The sequence below is a fragment of the Babylonia areolata genome, chromosome 2 (assembly GCF_041734735.1).
Source record: "Babylonia areolata isolate BAREFJ2019XMU chromosome 2, ASM4173473v1, whole genome shotgun sequence".
Classification (NCBI taxonomy): Eukaryota; Metazoa; Mollusca; class Gastropoda; order Neogastropoda; family Buccinidae; genus Babylonia; species Babylonia areolata.
In genome coordinates, this window is record NC_134877.1 from 71,270,122 (window position 1) to 71,291,336 (window position 21,215).

General features: G+C 47.6%; 1 protein-coding gene across 1 annotated transcript in view; it reads right to left on the minus strand.

Annotated features, from left to right (window-relative positions):
* The window catches only part of LOC143276860 (integrin beta-3-like), a 67,683-nt gene that overhangs the window by 32,397 nt on the left and 14,071 nt on the right, over window positions 1–21,215 (minus strand). The window contains exons 3-7 of the mRNA XM_076581519.1: window positions 17,590–17,700; window positions 14,166–14,256; window positions 10,822–10,953; window positions 5,590–5,686; window positions 1,475–1,568 (exon numbers count right to left, since the gene is read on the minus strand). Of these exons, the coding sequence (XP_076437634.1) occupies window positions 1,475–1,568; window positions 5,590–5,686; window positions 10,822–10,953; window positions 14,166–14,256; window positions 17,590–17,700 (525 nt within the window). The remainder of the gene's footprint in view (window positions 1–1,474; window positions 1,569–5,589; window positions 5,687–10,821; window positions 10,954–14,165; window positions 14,257–17,589; window positions 17,701–21,215) is intronic.

The window sequence follows — 21,215 nt, forward strand, 5'->3', positions numbered from 1 at the left end:
AATGGAGATACGTGTGAGAAGTGAAATTATAAATTTGATATGTGAGAAGTGAACGGAGAAGGGAGGTAAGTGTAAAAGGTGAAAGGAGAAGGGAGGTAAGTGTGAGAAGTGAAAGGAAAAGGGAGGTAAGTGTGATAAGGGAAAGGAGAAGGGAGGTAAGTGTGAGAAGAGAAAGGAGAAGGGAGGTAAGTGTGAGAAGTGAAATGAGAAGGTATGTAGTTTTGAGAAGTGAACGGAGAAGGGAGGTAAGTGTGAAAAGTGAACGGAGGAGGGAGGTAAGTGTGAGAAGTGAAAGGAGAAGGGAGGTAAGTGTGAGAAGTGAACGGAGAAGGGAGGTAAGTGTGAAAAGTGAAAGGAGAAGGGAGGTAAGTGTGAAAAGTGAAAGGAGAAGGGAGGTAAGTGTGATAAGGGAAAGGAGAAGGGAGGTAAGTGTGAGAAGGGAAAGGAGAAGGGAGGTAAGTGTGAGAAGGGAAAGGAGAAGGGAGGTAAGTGTGAGAAGTCATTCGGATGAGACGATAAACCGAGGTCCCGTGTGCAGCATGCACTTAGCGCAGGTAAAAGAACCCACGGCAACAAAAGGGTTGTTCCTGGCAAAATTATGTAAAAAAAATCCACTTCGATAGGAAAAACAAATAAAACTGTACGCAGGAAAAAATACCAAAAAAATGGGTGACGCTGTAGTATAGCGACGCGCTCTTCCTGGGGAGAGCAGCTCGAATTTCACACAGAGAAATCTGTTGTGATATAAAGAAATACAAATACAAATACAAAGTGAAAGGAGAAGGGAGGTAAGTCTGAGAAGGGAAAGGAGAGGAAGGAGAGAAGTGAAAGGAGAAGGGAGGTAAGTGAGACGGGAAAGGAGAAGGGAGGTAAGTGTGAGAAGGGAAAGGAGAAGGGCGGTAAGTGTGGAAAGAAGATGTGAAGAGTGAGGAGGCACGGTAAAATGAAAGGAGCAGACACTGACGATGGAGGAGAGAGAAGAAGGAGAGAGAGAAAAGAGCAGACACTGACGATGGAGGAGAGAGAAGGAGAGAGAGAAAAGAGCAGACACTGATGATGAAGGAGAGAGAAGGAGAGAGAGAAAAGAGCAGACACTGACGATGAAGGAGAGAGAAGAAGGAGAGAGAGAAAAGAGCAGACACTGACGATGAAGGAGAGAGAAGAAGGAGAGAGAGAAAAGAGCAGACACTGAGGATGGAGAGAGAGAAGAAGGAGAGAGAGAAAAGAGCAGACACTGAGGATGGAGAGAGAGAAGAAGGAGAGAGAGAAAAGAGCAGACACTGACGATGAAGGAGAGAGAGGAAGGAGAAGGAGAGAGAGGAAAGAGCAGACACTGACGATGAAGGAGAGAGAGGAAGGAGAGAGAGGAAGGAGAGAGAGGAAGAGAGGAAGGAGAAAGAGAGGAAAGAGCAGACACTGACGATGAAGGAGAGAGAGGAAGGAGAAGGAGAGAGAGGAAAGAGCAGACACTGACGATGAAGTTGTCGATGTTCCTGGTCATGGACAGCTCGTGCCGAAAGTCAAAGGGTGGCGCACAGTTCTCATTATTGGGGCACGGGTTCTTCAACCTGCACAAACACTTCAGTCAGCCAACCGATATTCTGTCTGCATCTCTGTAATTCAGTCGTCAAAGTCTTTTTTCTTCTTCAATTATTTCAACCTAATTGTGTGCGTGTGCGTGTGCGTGTGCGTGTGTGTGTGCGTGTGCGTGTGTGTGTGTGTGTGTGAGAGAGAGAGAGAGAGAGAGAGAGAGAGGCACCGTGTCATAACTTAATTTGTTGTCTGCCAATCATTTTTTCCCATATATGTCTGGGTGTAGTGATTATAACGATGTTGCTTCATATATCCAGTACCAGCACCAGCTCACATAACTTGGAGGGGGAAGGGTAGAGTGGATAGGCGGGGGGAAGGAGGGGGTGTGGGGGTCCTGAAAGCAAGTGGTCTGCAGTGGACCAGCTTTAACAGGATGGATGCAGAGAAAAGAAGGTTTGAAAATAAGCCGAAAATCATAAAGATATTTCCCTCCTGTTTCAGTTTGATTGGGAAAGGGACAAAACTGTCACACACACACACACACACACACACACACACACACACACACACACACACGACAAAGAGAGGGGTGGGGCGGGGGGTAAGAAAAAAGTGATCTAATTTAAAATACAGAACAATACAAGAAATGACAGCACAGTACAACACAATAATATTTGATACAGCACAACACACCACGATACTATATGATGCAACACAACACAATAAGGTATGACACTAAATGGTACAGCACAACACAACACGATACTATATGATGCAACACAACACAATAAGGTATCACTAAATGGTACAGCACAACACACCACGATACTATATGATGCAACACAACACAATAAGGTATGACACTAAATGGTACAGCACAACACAACACGATACTATATGATGCAACACAGCACAATAAGGTATGACACTAAATGGTACAGCACAACACACCACGATACTATATGATGCAACACAACACAATAAGGTATGACACTAAATGGTACAGCACAACACAATACTATATGATGCAACACAACACCATAAGGTATGACACTAAATGGTACAGCACAACACACCACGATACTATATGATGCAACACAACACAATAAGGTATGACACTAAATGGTACAGCACAACACAACACGATACTATATGATGCAACACAACACAATAAGGTATGACACTAAATGGTACAGCACAACACAACACGATACTATATGATGCAACACAACACAATAAGGTATGACACTAAATGGTACAGCACAACACAACACGATACTATATGATGCAACACAACACAATAAGGTATGACACTAAATGGTACAGCACAACACAACACGATACTATATGATGCAACACAGCACAATAAGGTATGACACTAAATGGTACAGCACAACACAACACGATACTATATGATGTAACACAACACAAGGTATGACACTAAATCGTACAGCACAACAACACGATACTATATGATGCAACACAGCACAATAAGGTATGACACTAAATGGTACAGCACAACACAACACGATACTATATGATGCAACACAACACAATAAGGTATGACACTAAATGGTACAGCACAACACGATACTATATGATGCAACACAACACAATAAGGTATGACACTAAATGGTACAGCACAACACACCACGATACTATATGATGCAACACAACACAATAAGGTATCACTAAATGGTACAGCACAACACAACACGATACTATATGATGCAACACAACACAAGGTATTACACTAAATGGTACAGCACAACACAACACGATACTATATGATGTAACACAACACAATAAGGTATGACACTAAATCGTACAGCACAACAACACGATACTATATGATGCAACACAGCACAATAAGGTATGACACTAAATGGTACAGCACAACACAACACGATACTATATGATGTAACACAACACAAGGTATGACACTAAATGGTACAGCACAACACAACACGATACTATATGATGCAACACAACACAATAAGGTATGACACTAAATGGTACAGCACAGCAACACGATACTATATGATGCAACACAACACAATAAGGTATGACACTAAATGGTACAGCACAACACAACACGATACTATATGATGCAACACAACACAATAAGGTATGACACTAAATGGTACAGCACAACACAACACGATACTATATGATGCAACACAACACAATAAGGTATGACACTAAATGGTACAGCACAACAACACGATACTATATGATGCAACACAGCACAATAAGGTATGACACTAAATGGTACAGCACAACACAACACGATACTATATGATGCAACACAACACAATAAGGTATGACACTAAATGGTACAGCACAACACAACACGATACTATATGATGCAACACAACACAACAAGGTATGACACTAAATGGTACAGCACAACACACCACGATACTATATGATGCAACACAACACAACAAGGTATGACACTAAATGGTACAGCACAACACGATACTATATGATGCAACACAACACAATAAGGTATGACACTAAATGGTACAACACAACACGATACTATATGATGCAACACAACACAATAAGGTATGACACTAAATGGTACAGCACAACACAACACGATACTATATGATGCAACACAACACAATAAGGTATGACACTAAATGGTACAGCACAACACAACACGATACTATATGATGCAACACAACACAAGGTATGACACTAAATGGTACAGCACAACACACCACGATACTATATGATGCAACACAACACAAGGTATGACACTAAATGGTACAGCACAACACAACACGATACTATATGATGCAACACAACACAATAAGGTATGACACTAAATGGTACAGCACAACACAACACGATACTATATGATGCAACACAACACCAGAAAGGCAAGGCCTTCAAGACTCACTTGTGATACACACAGAAAAACAAAACAAAAAAATTTATAAAAATTAAAAATTATTTCGTTGAAATGTGTTCTCTATTCGTTATTATGATTATGTAAAGCTTCGCGGGAAAAAAAGAAAAAAAAAGTCTTCAATGCACATTCAAACCAAGAATGTTTGGATCGAGAATGAGTAATTTAACCCACTGCACTAACGCGGGTTTAATGCTGTTGTTCAAAAAATATTATATGATCATTTTCTTTCAGCGGAATAAATCGACAGCGGCAATCGATGTCACAACGCCGTTTAAATCAAGTTAGTTTGGTATATCTCGGGCATTTAACAATTTCTTTCAAGTTCGAGGTAAAGGAGACGTTCCCATCGCCTCAAAAACACTGCAATATATGTCCATTTTTGTGGATCTGCAGAGATCCGTGCTTGACTCACTAAGAAACTACGACACCGTCCATTCAATTTCTTTTATCTGTTCATTCTAGTTAATTCAGTATCCACCTTAAAACATTCATATGCAGTGAACACGTTGATTATTATTTAAGATATTCTTTTAATTGAGCGGTAAAGGAGACGTTGCCATCGCGACAGGCTTAACATGTTTTGTCAAGATCTGCACTGACCAGTGCCGTGTACATGAGGCAGTAAAACGGTCGATTCAAAATTCTTTTCTGTTCATTCTAGTTAATTCATAGTCAACTTTAGAATATTCATATGCAGTAAGCTCGTCAATAATGTAGTTAGTGTCGCTGTATGTGTTCTGTTCAGAATGTGTATTTCTTTGCTTTTAATTGTGAACAAGAAAAACGAGGTCATGGCGTCTACTCATAAGACAATCGGGCAGCTGCACAGGGATAACAGCGGTTTTTGGAATCGAGAACGAACCTCAACAAAACAAACTGTTAATGATTCGGAAATACGGCTAAATTCGGGAGACGTACAACCTATTATTAGTATGAACGTGACGATTTTTTTTCCCTATGTTTAAGCCAAATTAGGTATTGGCAGACAAATTATTTCCAGAGAAAATGGCAATGTCAAAGTTTACCACACGCACACACACACATACAAACAACCGAACACCGGGTTATAACATACACTCACTTTGTTTACACAAGTGAGTCAAAAAAGAACTGGCATCAGAAATCTAACTCACTTTGCGGGGTGTGTATTGGTAAAGGGAAGCAACACCTTGTCCTGGAAAGTCCCGTAACCCATCCTGTAGTTCGTGCTGATTTTTTCGATTTCAGAGGCTGCAAAATTGTTTCATGGGTTGACAAAGACACAGACAGACAGACAGACAGTGAGCACAAAATCTGTATGAAAACAAATTATCCTGCTGTTTTCCCAGTATCCAAGCAGAAGAAAACAGAACCTGTCCCAACTTGTCAGTCACAAAAAGACGAACACGCCTTCCAATTTCCTCAACTCCCCACAGACCGTGCGGGCCTGGCCTCCACATGTCACGTGATTCAGAGGGCCTGGCCTCCACATGTCACATGATTCAGAGGGCCTGGCTTCCACATGTCACGTGATTCAGAGGGCCGGGCCTCCACATGTCACGTGATTCAGAGGGCCGGGCCTCCACATGTCACATGATTCAGAGGGCCTGGCCTCCACATGTCACGTGATTCAGAGGGCCTGGCCTCCACATGTCACGTGATTCTGAGGGCCTGGCCTCCACATGTCACGTGATTCAGAGGGCCTGGCCTCCACATGTCACGTGATTCTGAGGGCGCTGGCTTTAACTATACAAAGTTTTATCAGTAATGTATCATGCATAGTTTACCATTCATGTATTATGCACAGAACACATGGCAAAGGTGGTGGGGAAGTTTTACCATTCAGGTATTATACACAGAACACACGACAAAGGTGGTGGGGAAGTTTTACCATTCATGTATTATACACAGAACACACGACAAAGGTGGTGGGGAAGTTTTACCATTCATGTATTTAACACAGAGCACACGACAAAGGTGGTGGGGAAGTTTTACTATTTATGTATTATGCACAGAACACATGGCAAAGGTGGTGGGGAAGTTTTACCATTCAGGTATTATACACAGAACACACGACAAAGGTGGTGGGGAAGTTTTACCATTCAGGTATCATACACAGAACACACGGCATAGGTGGTGTGGAAGTTTTACCATTCAGGTATTATACACAAAACACACGGCATAGGTGGTGTGGAAGTTTTACCATTCAGGTATCATACACAGAACACACGGCAAAGGTGGTGGGGAAGTTTTACCATTCAGGTATCATACACAGAACACACGGCAAAGGTGGTGGGTACATTTTTTCAAGTGCCTGTCAACCGCCTAGTTCACCCCAAAAGTTTCTCTCTGTCTCTGTCTGTCTCGCAGTATATATTTTTGACCTTATTACTTGCTGTATTTGAATTCTATTCGATGTGGCTTGTTATTTTGATGACGGTAAAAACTTGGATATATAATTGACCTAAATACTTGTTGTATTCGATTGTATTCTATGTGACTTGTTTGATGACTGTTTAATCAGTGGTTAAGTATATTGCACACTGTGTACTTTTGGAGGTGCCTTCTGGTACTTCTTGTGTTCTTTATTCTTCTCTTCCATTGTGCCATTGTATCATAACGGTCATCTTTGATACTGTTGTATCCACCTTTTCTTTTCCATGACTAAAACACTCAATGCTTGGCCACTATCCGATGGTTTCAAAGTAGGTTTTCTAAATATTAATCATATCATCAACAAACTTGCTGATGTATCCCATGTCCTTTTAAACTCTGGAAAACAGTTTCATATAATCGGATTTGCTGAATCAAGACAAACAGACCATATTCAGGACTCTGATTTACTACTACCAGGCTATTGTATTATTCATAATGATCCAACATGCTCTAGAGAAATAGACCTTGTATACGTTCAACAAAACATTAACTTTAAACGAATTGAATCACTCGAAAATTATCAAGTTGAATCTGTATGGATCGAAATACGCTTTAAGAAATCAAAACCTATCCTACTCGGCTTTATCTACAGAAATCCAGCTGAACATGTAGATTGGATAGACAAGTTTATGCTGATGATGGAAGCAGCGTCTTTGTCTTCAAGTGAAATGATACTATTAGGTGACTTTAATATTGACTTACTTAAATTAAACAAGCACTGGACAAACCTTTATGAATCATTTCACCTAACGCAATTAATTGACTTGCCAACGAGAGTTACTGCAACGTCAAAAACACTTATATATCATATATATGCTTCATCTACAAACTCCATAACCGAAGTATGTTCCCCAACGTTTGGCTGCAGTGACCATCCCCCTATATGTTTCATATGGTCCAAACGAGGTGTAAAAATTCTTGCAAATAGACATAAAACCGTTTGCCATAGAGATTTTAGACAGTTTGATAAGGATTCTTTTCTGTAGAACTTGATACATTCCAACATGTCAGCTGTTTATCAATTCTCTAATCCTGAAGAAGCACTTGAGGTTTGATATAACAATTTTCTTAATGCTCCATTTATAACAAAACGTGTCAAAAGCATCGTAAACAGCCGTGGATTACTAAAAGCATTGATAAGATTAAGGAAAGGGACTTGTCTCTCTCAGAAGGTAAGAAAGATTAAATCAGAAAACAACGTAATCTTGTGATTGCTTTGAAACGTTCAGAAAAAAAAATTACTTTCAAGAAAATTATTTCCACCAAATCCAATAATAAATTAATTTGGAAAGCCACAAATCAGTTAAATAATAAATCATAATAACACACAATCCACAACAGCTAACGACATATCAGCAAAAACCTAAATACACATTTTTGTAATGTAGCTAACTCAACAGTAGGAACAAACACGTCATCCCTTAATTCACTTGATATTCTCGAAACCTTTTGTAACACTAAAAATATTTCATCACACCTTGATATCCCTCTTATGGATGTACATGAAGTTTACTATGCTCTTTCCCACTTAAAGCAAACAGGTTCGAAAGGTACTGATGGTACAGATGGAAAGATCTTAAAACTCTCTGCTCCTATAATTGCCGAAACACTTATGTCTATAACCAATGTATCACAAAAAAGATAATTCCTAAATCTTTTAAAGTCGCGAAAGTAGCACTCATTTTTAAGTCAGGTGACCGTACAGACCCTTCCAATTACAGACCAATTTCAATCTTATCAACATTGTCAAAACCTTTAGAAAAACACATTAACAAACATATCCTCAATGATTTTAATCACTACAAACTATTTCATCCAAATCAATCCGGTTTTAGGTCCAAGCATTCCTGTCATACAACACTCACCAATTTAGTCAAACAATGACTCACAAATATAAACAATAATGAAATTACCGGTGTTCTCATGGTGGATTTTATGAAGGCATTCGATGTGATAGACCGCACTCTCCTTTTGAAAGGAAAAACCACAAAAATTATATGGCTTTTCTGGGAATATACTTGAACTCATATGCTCATTTCTGTCAGACAGAAGACAAATTATATCTGTTAATGAATCTCAATCCTCTTTATAGTCTGTCTATTATGGAGTTCCTCAAGGTTCAATTCTTGGTCCAGTATTAATTTCTACTTATATAAATGATTTGCCCCCTGCATGAAAAAAAGCATATGTGTGCTTATTCCACTTCCCTCAATAAAAAAAAAAATTTCGTTCGTTCGTTCGTCCGCTCGCTCTCTCTCTCTCCAAGCACGCACGAACGCGCGCACGCACGCACGCACGCGCACGCACGCACGCGCACACACGCATATATATATATATATGCCATAGTTTGTGGCTGATGGTTTCATGAAGTTCTTACGAGTATCGTTTAATTGTGAAAACAGTAGGAACCATTTCCAATACACACTTTTCTGCTTTGAACGTTGCCACAATACAGAGCCACATTGCTGTTGTTTTCTATAGTTACATTTGTGTTTCCATCAAAGTTGATTTTTGTACAGAATGTTGCCAATGGCAACTCATTTGTCGTCGTGGGGTCTTTTACATGCGCTAATTGCATGCTGCACACGGGACCACGGTTTATCGTCTCATCCTGACTATCGTCCAGACCACCACCGCCAATGGTCCGGTCTAGGGTGGAGGGAGGAAGGTGTGTGTGTGAGAGGGGGGGTGGGGGGCTGAGGAGTGGGCGTGGTCAGCTTTGTCCGGCACCAGCGAAGCTGGGATGGTATTCGGTTCACTGATTATCTCCCTTTCTCCGCGTTTCAACTGAAGAGATCGCCTGACAACAGATCATATTATCATGTCTGTTTTTACACATGGAAATCACAGTGGGTTAGACCTTGGACAAACCTCTTATTTTTTTTCTATTCTTCTTTTCTTCTTCTTGTTGACTGCGTGAGGTGAGTGGAAGTTTCCTGAGGGGAGTGATAGATGTCTGTTTTCCTGATACAGGGGTGGGACAGGGGGTACCTCTTTACAGGGGCGGGACAGGGGGTACCTCTTCAAAGGGGCGGGACAGGGGGTACCTCTTTAAAGGGGCGGGACAGGGGGTACCTCTTTACAGGGGCGGGACAGGGAGTACCTCTTTACAGGGGCGGGACAGGGGGTACCTATTTACAGGGGCGGGACAGGGAGTACCTATTTACAGGGGTGGGACAGGGGGTACCTATTTACAGGGGCGGGACAGGGAGTACCTCTTTACAGGGGCGGGACAGGGAGTACCTATTTACAGTGGCGGGACAGGGGGTACCTGTATACAGGGGCGGGACAGGGGGTACCTCTTTACAGGGGCGGGACAGGGAGTACCTATATACAGGGGCGGGACAGGGAGTACCTATATACAGGGGCGGGACAGGGGGTACCTATTTACAGGGGCGGGACAGGGGGTACCTCTTTACAGGGGCGGGGGACAGGGGGTACCTCTTTACAGGGGCGGGACAGGGGGTACCTCTTTACAGGGGCGGGGGACAGGGGGTACCTCTTTACAGGGGCGGGACAGGGGGTACCTCTTTACAGGGGCGGGACAGGAGGTACCTATATACAGGGGCGGGACAGGGGGTACCTATTTACAGGGGCGGGACAGGGGGTACCTCTTTACAGGGGCGGCGGACAGGGGGTACCTCTCTACAGGGGTGGGACAGGGGGTACCTCTTTACAGGGGCGGGACAGGGAGTACCTATATACAGGGGCGGGACAGGGGGTACCTATATACAGGGGCGGGACAGGGGGTACCTATTTACAGGGGCGGGACAGGGAGTACCTATTTACAGGGGCGGGACAGGGGGTACCTATTTACAGGGGCGGGACAGGGGGTACCTATTTACAGGGGCGGGACAGGGGGTACAGGGAGTACCTATTTACAGGGGTGGGACAGGGGGTACAGGGGCGGGACAGGGGGTACCTATTTACAGGGTCGGGACAGGGGGTACCTATTTCCTTGGCGAGCTTGGCGAAGTCCGCGATGTAGGTCTTCATGGTGAAGGACAGGTCGAACAGGAAGTACAGGTCCACGGGGAAGTTGTTGGCCGGCCGGAACCTCACCAGGAAGTCGTGACCTTTGCCTGCACACACACACACACACACACACACACACACACACACACACACACACACACACACACACACACACACACACACACACACACACACACACGAAAGTGATATCAAACAGAACATGATAAAATACGTAAACATGGAAAGTACAGTAGAAAACATATTGACGTTGTACACAGAAAAATCACACAGGATCCTCTTAAATTAAGTTCTGACACCAACCCAGAAACGTTGCCAGGGACTGCCACTACAAACAGAAACACATGGTGGACTTGTCAGCAGCTTTTGACACTACCGACTTTTCTATCCTGTTTAACAGACTTCACACTTCCTTTGGAATTCGTGACACTGCACTAGCATGGATCACGCCTTACCTGTTAGATCGTACGCACATTGTGTGCGTAAAGGATAGATACTCCAGTGCATCTGCATTGAGATATGGTGTCCCACTGGGGTCCGTCCTTGTTCCCGATTTTTTTTTCCTGCTGCATGCGGCTCCTGTGTCGAATGTCATCAGTCATCATGCGATGTCGCATGAGAGCTTTGCTGGTGACACTTGATCAGAGACAGAGACAGATGGAGGGAAGGAGACAGAGGGAGGGAGGGAGGGAGACAGAGGGAGGGAGGGAGACACAGGGAGGAGGGAGACAGAGGGAGGGAGGAGGGAGACAGAGGGAGGGAGGGAGACAGATGGAGGGAGGGAGACAGAGGGAGGGAGGGAGACAGAGGGAGGGAGGGAGACAGATGGTGGGAGGGAGACAGAGGGACGGAGACAGAGGGAGGGAGGGAGACAGATGGAGGGAGACAGAGGGAGGGAGGGAGACAGATGGAGAGAGGGAGACAGATGGAGAGAGGGAGACAGAGGGAGGGAGGGAGACAGATGGTGGGAGACAGATGAAGGGAGACAGAGGGAGAGAGGGAGACAGAGGGAGACAGAGGGAGAGAGGGAGACAGAGGGAGAGAGGGAGACAGATGGAGGGAGACAGAGGGAGACAGAGGGAGGAGGGAGACAGAGGGAGGAGGGAGACAGAGGGAGGGAGGGAGACAGATGGTGGGAGACAGATGGAGGGAGACAGAGGGAGAGAGGGAGACAGAGGGAGGAGGGAGACAGAGGGAGGGAGGGAGACAGATGGTGGGAGACAGATGGTGGGAGACAGAGGGAGAGAGGGAGAGAGGGAGACAGAGGGAGAGAGGGAGACAGATGGAGGGAGACAGAGGGAGGGAGGGAGACAGAGGGAGAGAGGGAGACAGAGGGAGAGAGGGAGACAGAGGGAGAGAGGGAGACAGATGGTGGGAGACAGATGGAGGGAGACAGAGGGAGAAAGGGAGAGGGAGGAGGGAGACAGAGGGAGGGAGGGAGACAGAGGGAGAGAGGGAGACAGAGGGAGGAGGGAGACAGAGGGAGGAGGGAGACAGAGGGAGGGAGGGAGACAGATGGTGGGAGACAGATGGTGGGAGACAGATGGAGGGAGACAGAGGGAGAGAGGGAGACAGATGGTTGGAGACAGAGGGAGAGAGGGAGACAGAGGGAGGGACGGAGACAGAGGGAGGGATGGAGACAGATGGTGGGAGACAGAGGGAGGGAGAAAGAGGGAGACAGAGAGGGGAGGGAGACAGAGAGGGGAGGGAGACAGATGGAGGGAGAGAGAGGGAAGGAGACAGGGGAGGGAGAGAGAGGGAGGGAGACAGGGGAGGGAGACATAGGGGGAGGGAGACAGTGGGAGGGAAGGAGGGAGACAGAGGGAGGGAGAGAGGTGGAGGGAGGGAGCCAGAAGGGGAAGGGAGAAAAGACAAGACAAGACAAGACAAATTCTTTATTTCGGGGATAATAGATAAGCACTGGTATGCTTTTTTACATCCAGTCCCCGCCCTGAATAAGGTCTACACTACACAGTATTTAATAAAATGAAAGCATGATGTTAGTAGAGATACATAACAGAGGGGGTGAAGGAGACATAAGGGGGAGGGAGGCAGAGGGAGGGAGACACAGCGAGGGAGACAGAGTGGAGGAGACATAAGGGGGAGGGAGACAGAGCGAGGGAGACAGAGTGGAGGAGACATAAGGGGGAGGGAGACCGAGCGAGGGAGACAGAGTGAAGGAGACATAAGGGGGAGGGAGACAGAGTGGAGGAGACATAAGGGGGAGGGAGACAGAGTGAAGGAGACATAAGGGGGAGGGAGACAGAGTGGAGGAGACATAAGGGGGAGGGAGACAGAGTGGAGGAGACATAAGGGGGAGGGAGACAGAGTGAAGGAGACATAAGGGGGAGGGAGACAGAGTGAAGGAGACATAAGGGGGAGGGAGACAGAGTGGAGGAGACATAAGGGGGAGGGAGACAGAGCGAGGGAGACAGAGTGGAGGAGACATAAGGGGGAGGGAGACAGAGGGAGGGAGGGAGAGTGAAGGAGACATAAGGGGGAGGGAGACAGAGCGAGGGAGACAGAGGGAGGGAGACATAAGGGGGAGGGAGACAGAGGGAGGGAGGGAGAGTGAAGGAGACATAAGGGGGAGGGAGACAGAGCGAGGGAGACAGAGTGAAGGAGACATAAGGGGGAGGGAGACAGAGTGGAGGAGACATAAGGGGGAGGGAGAGAGCGAGGGAGACAGAGTGAAGGAGACATAAGGGGGAGGGAGACAGAGTGAAGGAGACATAAGGGGGAGGGAGACAGAGGGAGGGAGACAGAGTGAAGGAGACATAAGGGGGAGGGAGACAGAGTGAAGGAGACATAAGGGGGAGGGAGACAGAGTGAAGGAGACATAAGGGGGAGGGAGACAGAGTGGAGGAGACATAAGGGGGAGGGAGACAGAGCGAGGGAGGGAGAGTGAAGGAGACATAAGGGGGAGGGAGACAGAGCGAGGGAGACAGAGTGAAGGAGACATAAGGGGGAGGGAGACAGAGTGGAGGAGACATAAGGGGGAGGGAGACAGAGCGAGGGAGGGAGAGTGAAGGAGACATAAGGGGGAGGGAGACAGAGGGAGGGAGGGAGAGTGAAGAAGACATAAGGGGGAGGGAGACAGAGCGAGGGAGACAGAGTGAAGGAGACATAAAGGGGAGGGAGACAGAGTGGAGGAGACATAAGGGGGAGGGAGACAGAGGGAGGGAGGGAGGGAGAGTGAAGGAGACATAAGGGGGAGGGAGACAGAGCGAGGGAGACAGAGTGGAGGAGACATAAGGGGGAGGGAGACAGAGGGAGGGAGTGAGACAGGGACAGCACTCACCCCGAGGTCTCAGCTTGACGTACATCTCCTGAGGGTGGAGCTGTACGGCCTCCTTGTCCTCTTCATAGCTGCCGTCCGTCAGGGCATCGGCCTGCCACATAGCACCACATCATACATCACACACATCTCACACATCACACACATCTCTTCATAGCTGCCGTCCGTCAGGGCATCGGCCTGCCACATAGCACCACATCATACATCACACATCTCACACATCTCACACATCACATACATCTCTTCATAGCTGCCGTCCGTCAGGGCATCGGCCTGCCACATAGCACCACATCACACATCACACACATCTCACACATCTCACACATCTCACACATCACATACATCTCTTCATAGCTGCCGTCCGTCAGGGCATCGGCCTGCCACATAGCAACACATCACACACACCACACATATCACACATCTCACACATCACACAAATCTCACACACCACACACATCCTCACACATCACATATCGTTCTACATCGAAACACATCATACACATCGACACACATCTCACACATTACCACACATCGCACACATCATCACACATCACACACATATCACACACCATCACACACATCGTCACACATCACATACAACTCACACATCCTCAAACATTACAAACGTCGTTCCACATCGTCACACATCATCACACTACACACATCACAGACATTGTCTCACATCACATACAGTACATCATCAAACCACACACATCACAGACATTGTCTCACATCGCACACATCATCACACATTGTCTCGCATCACACACATCATCACACCAAACACATCACAGGCATTGTCTCACATCACACACATCATCACATCACACACACACACATCATCACATCACACACACACATCACACCACACACATCACAAACATCACACCACACACATCACAGACATTTTCTCACATCACACACATCATCAAACCACACACATCACAGACATTGTCTCACATCGCACACATCATCACACCACACACATCACGGACATTGTCTCACATCACACACATCACACCACACACATCACAGACATTGTCTCACATCACACACATCATCACACCACACACATCACAGACATTGTCTCACATCACACACATCGTCACACATCACACACAACTCACACATCCTCAAACATTACAAACATCGTTCCACATTGTCACACATCACACACATTATCCCACCACATACATCACGGACATTGTCTCACATCACACACATCATCACACTACACACATCACAGACATTGTCTCACATCACATACAGTACATCATCAAACCACACACATCACAGACATTGTCTCACATCGCACACATCATCACACCACACACATCACAGACATTGTCTCACATCACACACATCATCACACCACACACATCACGGACATTGTCTCACATCACACACATCACACCACACACATCACAGACATTGTCTCACATCACACACATCATCACACCACACACATCACAGACATTGTCTCACATCACACACAATACATCATCACACCACACACATCACGGACATTTTCTCACATCACACACATCACACCACACACATCACAGACATTGTCTCACATCAAACACAATACATCATCACACCACACACGTCACGGACATTGTCTCACATCACACATAGCATCAAACCAAACACATCCCAGACATTATCCTACTTCACACACAATACAAGCCATTGACACTCACGACACTGATACTTCCCACTCCCATTTCCCGGAGTGCGTGTATTATGACATTCCCCGCTGTGATGACGAAGGAGCAGTATGACCTATTCCAGGTCATCACTGCCTTCATGTTGTGTGACAGTGGCCATCAGTGGCCAGGATGTGTGCAGCATCACAGGTGTGACAGTGGCCATCAGTGGCCAGGATGTGTGCAGCATCACAGGTGTGACAGTGGCCATCAGTGGTCATGGCCAGTGGCCATCAGTGGTCAGTGCCCATGATGTGTACAGCATCACAGGTGTGACAGTGGCCATCAGTGGCCATCAGTGGTCATGGCCAGTGGCCATCAGTGGTCAGTGCCCATGATGTGTACAGCATCACAGGTGTGACAGTGGCCATCAGTGGTCATGGCCAGTGGCCATCAGTGGTCAGTGCCCATGATGTGTACAGCATCACAGGTGTGACAGTGGCCATCAGTGGCCATCAGTGGCCATGGCCAGTGGCCATCAGTGGTCAGTGCCCATGATGTGTACAGCATCACAGGTGTGACAGTGGCCATCAGTGGTCATGGCCAGTGGCCATCAGTGGTCAGTGCCCAGACACAGTATCAAGCATCACACAGGTGTGACAGTGGAATGAATGATTGATACAGATTGATACCTATATTGCGCCTGTCCTCGGTCGGAGACCAAGCCTTAAGCGCTGTACAAACTCAGGGTCATTTGCACAACAGGCTGTCTGCCTGGGTAGTGCTGATTGGCGGCTGCCACTGGGCGCTCATCATTCGTTTCCTGTGTCATTCAATCAGATTTCAAGTATGCACACATGCACACTCAGACAGATATGTAACATTTTACGTGTATGACCGTTTTGCGTATTTACCCCCACATGTAGGCAGACATACTCCTTTTTCGGGGTGGGTGGGTGGGGCTTGTTTGCTGGGTATGCTCTTGTTCCCATTACCCACCGCACGCTGCCATCGATTACAGAATCTTTAATGTGTGTAGTTGATCTTCTGCCTGCGTATACACACGAAGGGGTACAGGCACTAGCAGGTCTGCACATATGTTGACCTGTGAGATCGGAAAAATCTCCAGTCTTTGTCCACCAGGCGCTGTCACCGAGATTCGAACCCGGGACCCTCAGATTGAAAGTCTAACGCTTAAACCACTCGGCTATTGTGCCCGTCAGTGGCCAGTGGCCAGATACAGTGTAAAGTGTCACAGATCACATCATACTGTGTAAAGTGTCACAGATCATACCGTACTGTGTATCGTACTGTGTAAAGTGTCACAGATCACATCGTACTGTGTAAAGTGTCACAGATCACATCGTACTGTGTAAAGTGTCACAGATCACATCATACACAGATCACATCGTACAGTGTATCATGCAGTGTAAAGTGTCACAGATCACATCGTACAGTGTAAAGTGTCACAGATCACATCGTACAGTGTAAAGTGTCACAGATCATACCGTGCAGTGTAATGCGTCACAGATCATATCGTACAGTGTAAAGTGTCACAGATCATACCGTACAGTGTAAAGTGTCACGGATCATACCGTACAGTGTAAAGTGTGACGGATCATACCGAACAGTGTAAAGCGTCACAGATCATATCGTATAGTGTAAAGTGTCACAGATCATATCGTACAGTGTAAAGTGTCACAGATCATACCGTACAGTGTAAAGTGTCACAGATCATACCGTACAGTGTAAAGTGTTACAGATCACACCGCACTGACCCTTCTCTTGTCGTTGTCCTCACGTGTCGACGGGTTGGTGATGTTGATACATCCCTGACTTTTCAGGATTCCTTGCAGCCCGCACCTGTCCCCCGGAATGCTCGTGAAGTTCTGAACACACAGCACAATCACGTTCTGAACACAGCACAGTGACGTTCTGAACACACTGCACAGTGACGTTCTGAACACACTGCACAGTGACGTTCTGAACACACTGCACAGTGACGTTCTGAACACAGCACAGTGACGTTCTGAACACACTGCACAGTGACGTTCTGAACACAGCACAGTGACGTTCTGAACACACAGCACAGTGACGTTCTGAACACACAGCACAGTGACGTTCTGAACACACTGCACAGTGACGTTCTGAACACAGCACAGTGACGTTCTGAACACACAGCACAGTGACGTTCTGAACACAGCACAGTGACGTTCTGAACACAGCACAGTGACGTTCTGAACACAGCACAGTGACGATCTGAACACACAGCACAGTGACGTTCTGAACAGCACAGTGACGTTCTGAACACAGCACAGTGAAGTTCAGAACACACAGCACAGTGACGTTCTGAACACATAGCACAGTGAAGTTCTGAACACAGAGATTAGTGAAGTTCTGTACAGCACAGTGACGTTCTGAACACAGCACAGTGAAGTTTTGAACACAGCACAGTAAAGTTCTGAACACATAGCACAGTGACGTTCTGTACAGCACAGTGAAGTTCTATAGAGCACAGTGAAGTTTTGAACACATAGCACAGTGACGTTCTGAACACACAGCACAGTGACGTTCTGAACACACAGCACAGTGACGTTCTGAACACACAGCACAGTGACGTTCTGAACACACAGCACAGTGACATTCTGAACACAACACAGTGAAGTTCTGAACACACAGCACAGTGACGTTCTGAACACACAGCACAGTGACATTCTGAACACAGCACAGTGAAGTTCTGAACACACAGCACAGTGACGTTCTGAACACAACACAGTGAAGTTCCCCACATCCCACACTCAGTCTTCACAACCCACACTCACAGTCCCCACACTCACAGTCCCCAAAATCAGTCCCCATACTCACAGTCCCAACATCCCACACTCACATTCCCCACACTCACAGTCCCCACACCCCACACTCACAGTCCCCACACCCCACACTCACAGTCCCCACACTCACAGTCCCCACATCCAACACTGACAGTCCCCACATCCCACACTCACAGTCCCCACACTCACATTCCCCACAACCCACACTCACATTCCCCACAACCCACACTCACAGTCCCCACACTCACAGTCCCCACAACCCACACTCATAGTCCCCACACTCACAGTCCTCACACTCACAGTCCCCACAACCCACACTCATAGTCCCCACACTCACAGTCCTCACACTCACAGTCCCCACAACCCACACTCATAGTCACCACACTCACAGTCCTCACACTGACAGTCCCCACAACCCACACTCATAGTCACCACACTCACAGTCCTCACACTCAGTCCCCACATCCCACACTCACAGTCCCAACAACCCACACTCACTGTCCCCACACTCACAGTCCCCACAACCCACACTCACAGTCCCCACACTCACAGTCCCCACACCCCACACTCACAGTAACCACACTCACAGTCACCACACTCACAGTCCCCACACTCAGTTCCTACACTCACAGTCCCCACACCCCACACTCACACTCACCACACTCATAGTCCCCAAACCCCACACTCACAGTCCCAACATCCCACACTCACAGTCCCCACACTCACAGTCCCCACATCCCACACTCACAGTCCCCACACCCCACACTCACAGTCCCCACATCCCACACTCACAGTCCCCACACTCAGTCCCCACATCCCACACTCAGTCCCCACAACCCACACTCACAGTCCCCACACTCACAGTCCCCACATCCCACACTCACAGTCCCCACATCCCACACTCACAGTCCCCACATCCCACACTCACAGTCCCCACACCCCACACTCACAGTCCCCACACTCACAGTCCCCACACCCCACACTCACAGTCCCCACACTCACAGTCCCCACATCCCACACTCACAGTCCCCACATCCCACACTCACAGTCCCCACACTCACAGTCCCCACACCCCACACTCACAGTCCCCACACTCACAGTCCCCACACCCCACACTCACAGTCCCCACATCCCACACTCACAGTCCCCACATTCACAGTCCCCACACCCCACACTCACAGTCCCCACGCTCACAGTCCCCACACTCACAGTCTCCACACCCCACACTCACAGTCCCCACACCCCACACTCACAGTCCCCACACTCACAGTCCCCACACTCACAGTCCCCACACCCCACACTCACAGTCCCCACACTCACAGTCCCCACATCCAACACTGACAGTCCCCACAAACCAGACTCACAGTCCCCACATCCCACACTCACAGTCCCCACACTCACATTCCACACAACCCACACTCACATTCCCCACAACCCACACTCACAGTCCTCACACTCACAGTCCCAACAACCCACACTCACAGTCCCCACATTCACAGTCCCCACACTCACAGTCTCCACACCCCACACTCACAGTCCCCACACTCACAGTCCCCACATCCAACACTGACAGTCCCCACAAACCACACTCACAGTCCCCACATCCCACACTCACAGTCCCCACATCCCACACTCACAGTCCCCACACTCACAGTCCCCACACTCACAGTCCCCACATCCAACACTGACAGTCCCCACAAACCACACTCACAGTCCCCACATCCCACACTCACAGTCCCCACACTCACATTCCACACAACCCACACTCACATTCCCCACAACCCACACTCACAGTCCTCACACTCACAGTCCCAACAACCCACACTCAGTCCCCACACTCACAGTCCCCCCACACACAGTCCCCACAACCCACACTCACAGTCCTCACACTCACAGTCCCAACAACCCACACTCACAGTCCCCACACTCACAGTCCCAACAACCCACACTCACAGTCCCCACACTCACAGTCCCCACACTCACAGTCCCCACACTCACACTCACAGTCCCCACACTCACAGTCCCCACAACCCACACTCACAGTCCCCACACTCAGTTCCTACACTCACAGTCACCACACCCCACACTCACAGTAACCACACTCACAGTCCCCACACCCACAGTCCCCACACTCAGTCCCCACACTCACAGACCCCACAACCCACACTCACAGTCCCAACATCCCACACTCACAGTCCCCACACTCACAGTCCCAACACCCCACACTCACAGTCCCCACATCTCAGTCCCCACATCCCACACTCACAGTCCCCACATCTCAGTCCCCACACCCCACACTCACAGTCCCAACATCCCACACTCACAGTCCCCACATCTCAGTCCCCACATCCCACACCCACAGTCCCCACACTCAGTCCCCACACTCACAGACCCCACAACCCACACTCACAGTCCCAACATCCCACACTCACAGTCCCCACACTCACAGTCCCCACATCTCAGTCCCCACACCCCACACTCACAGTCCCCACATCCCACACTCAGTCCCCACACTCAGTCCCCACATCCCACACTCACAGTCCCCACAACCCACACTCACAGTCCCCACATCC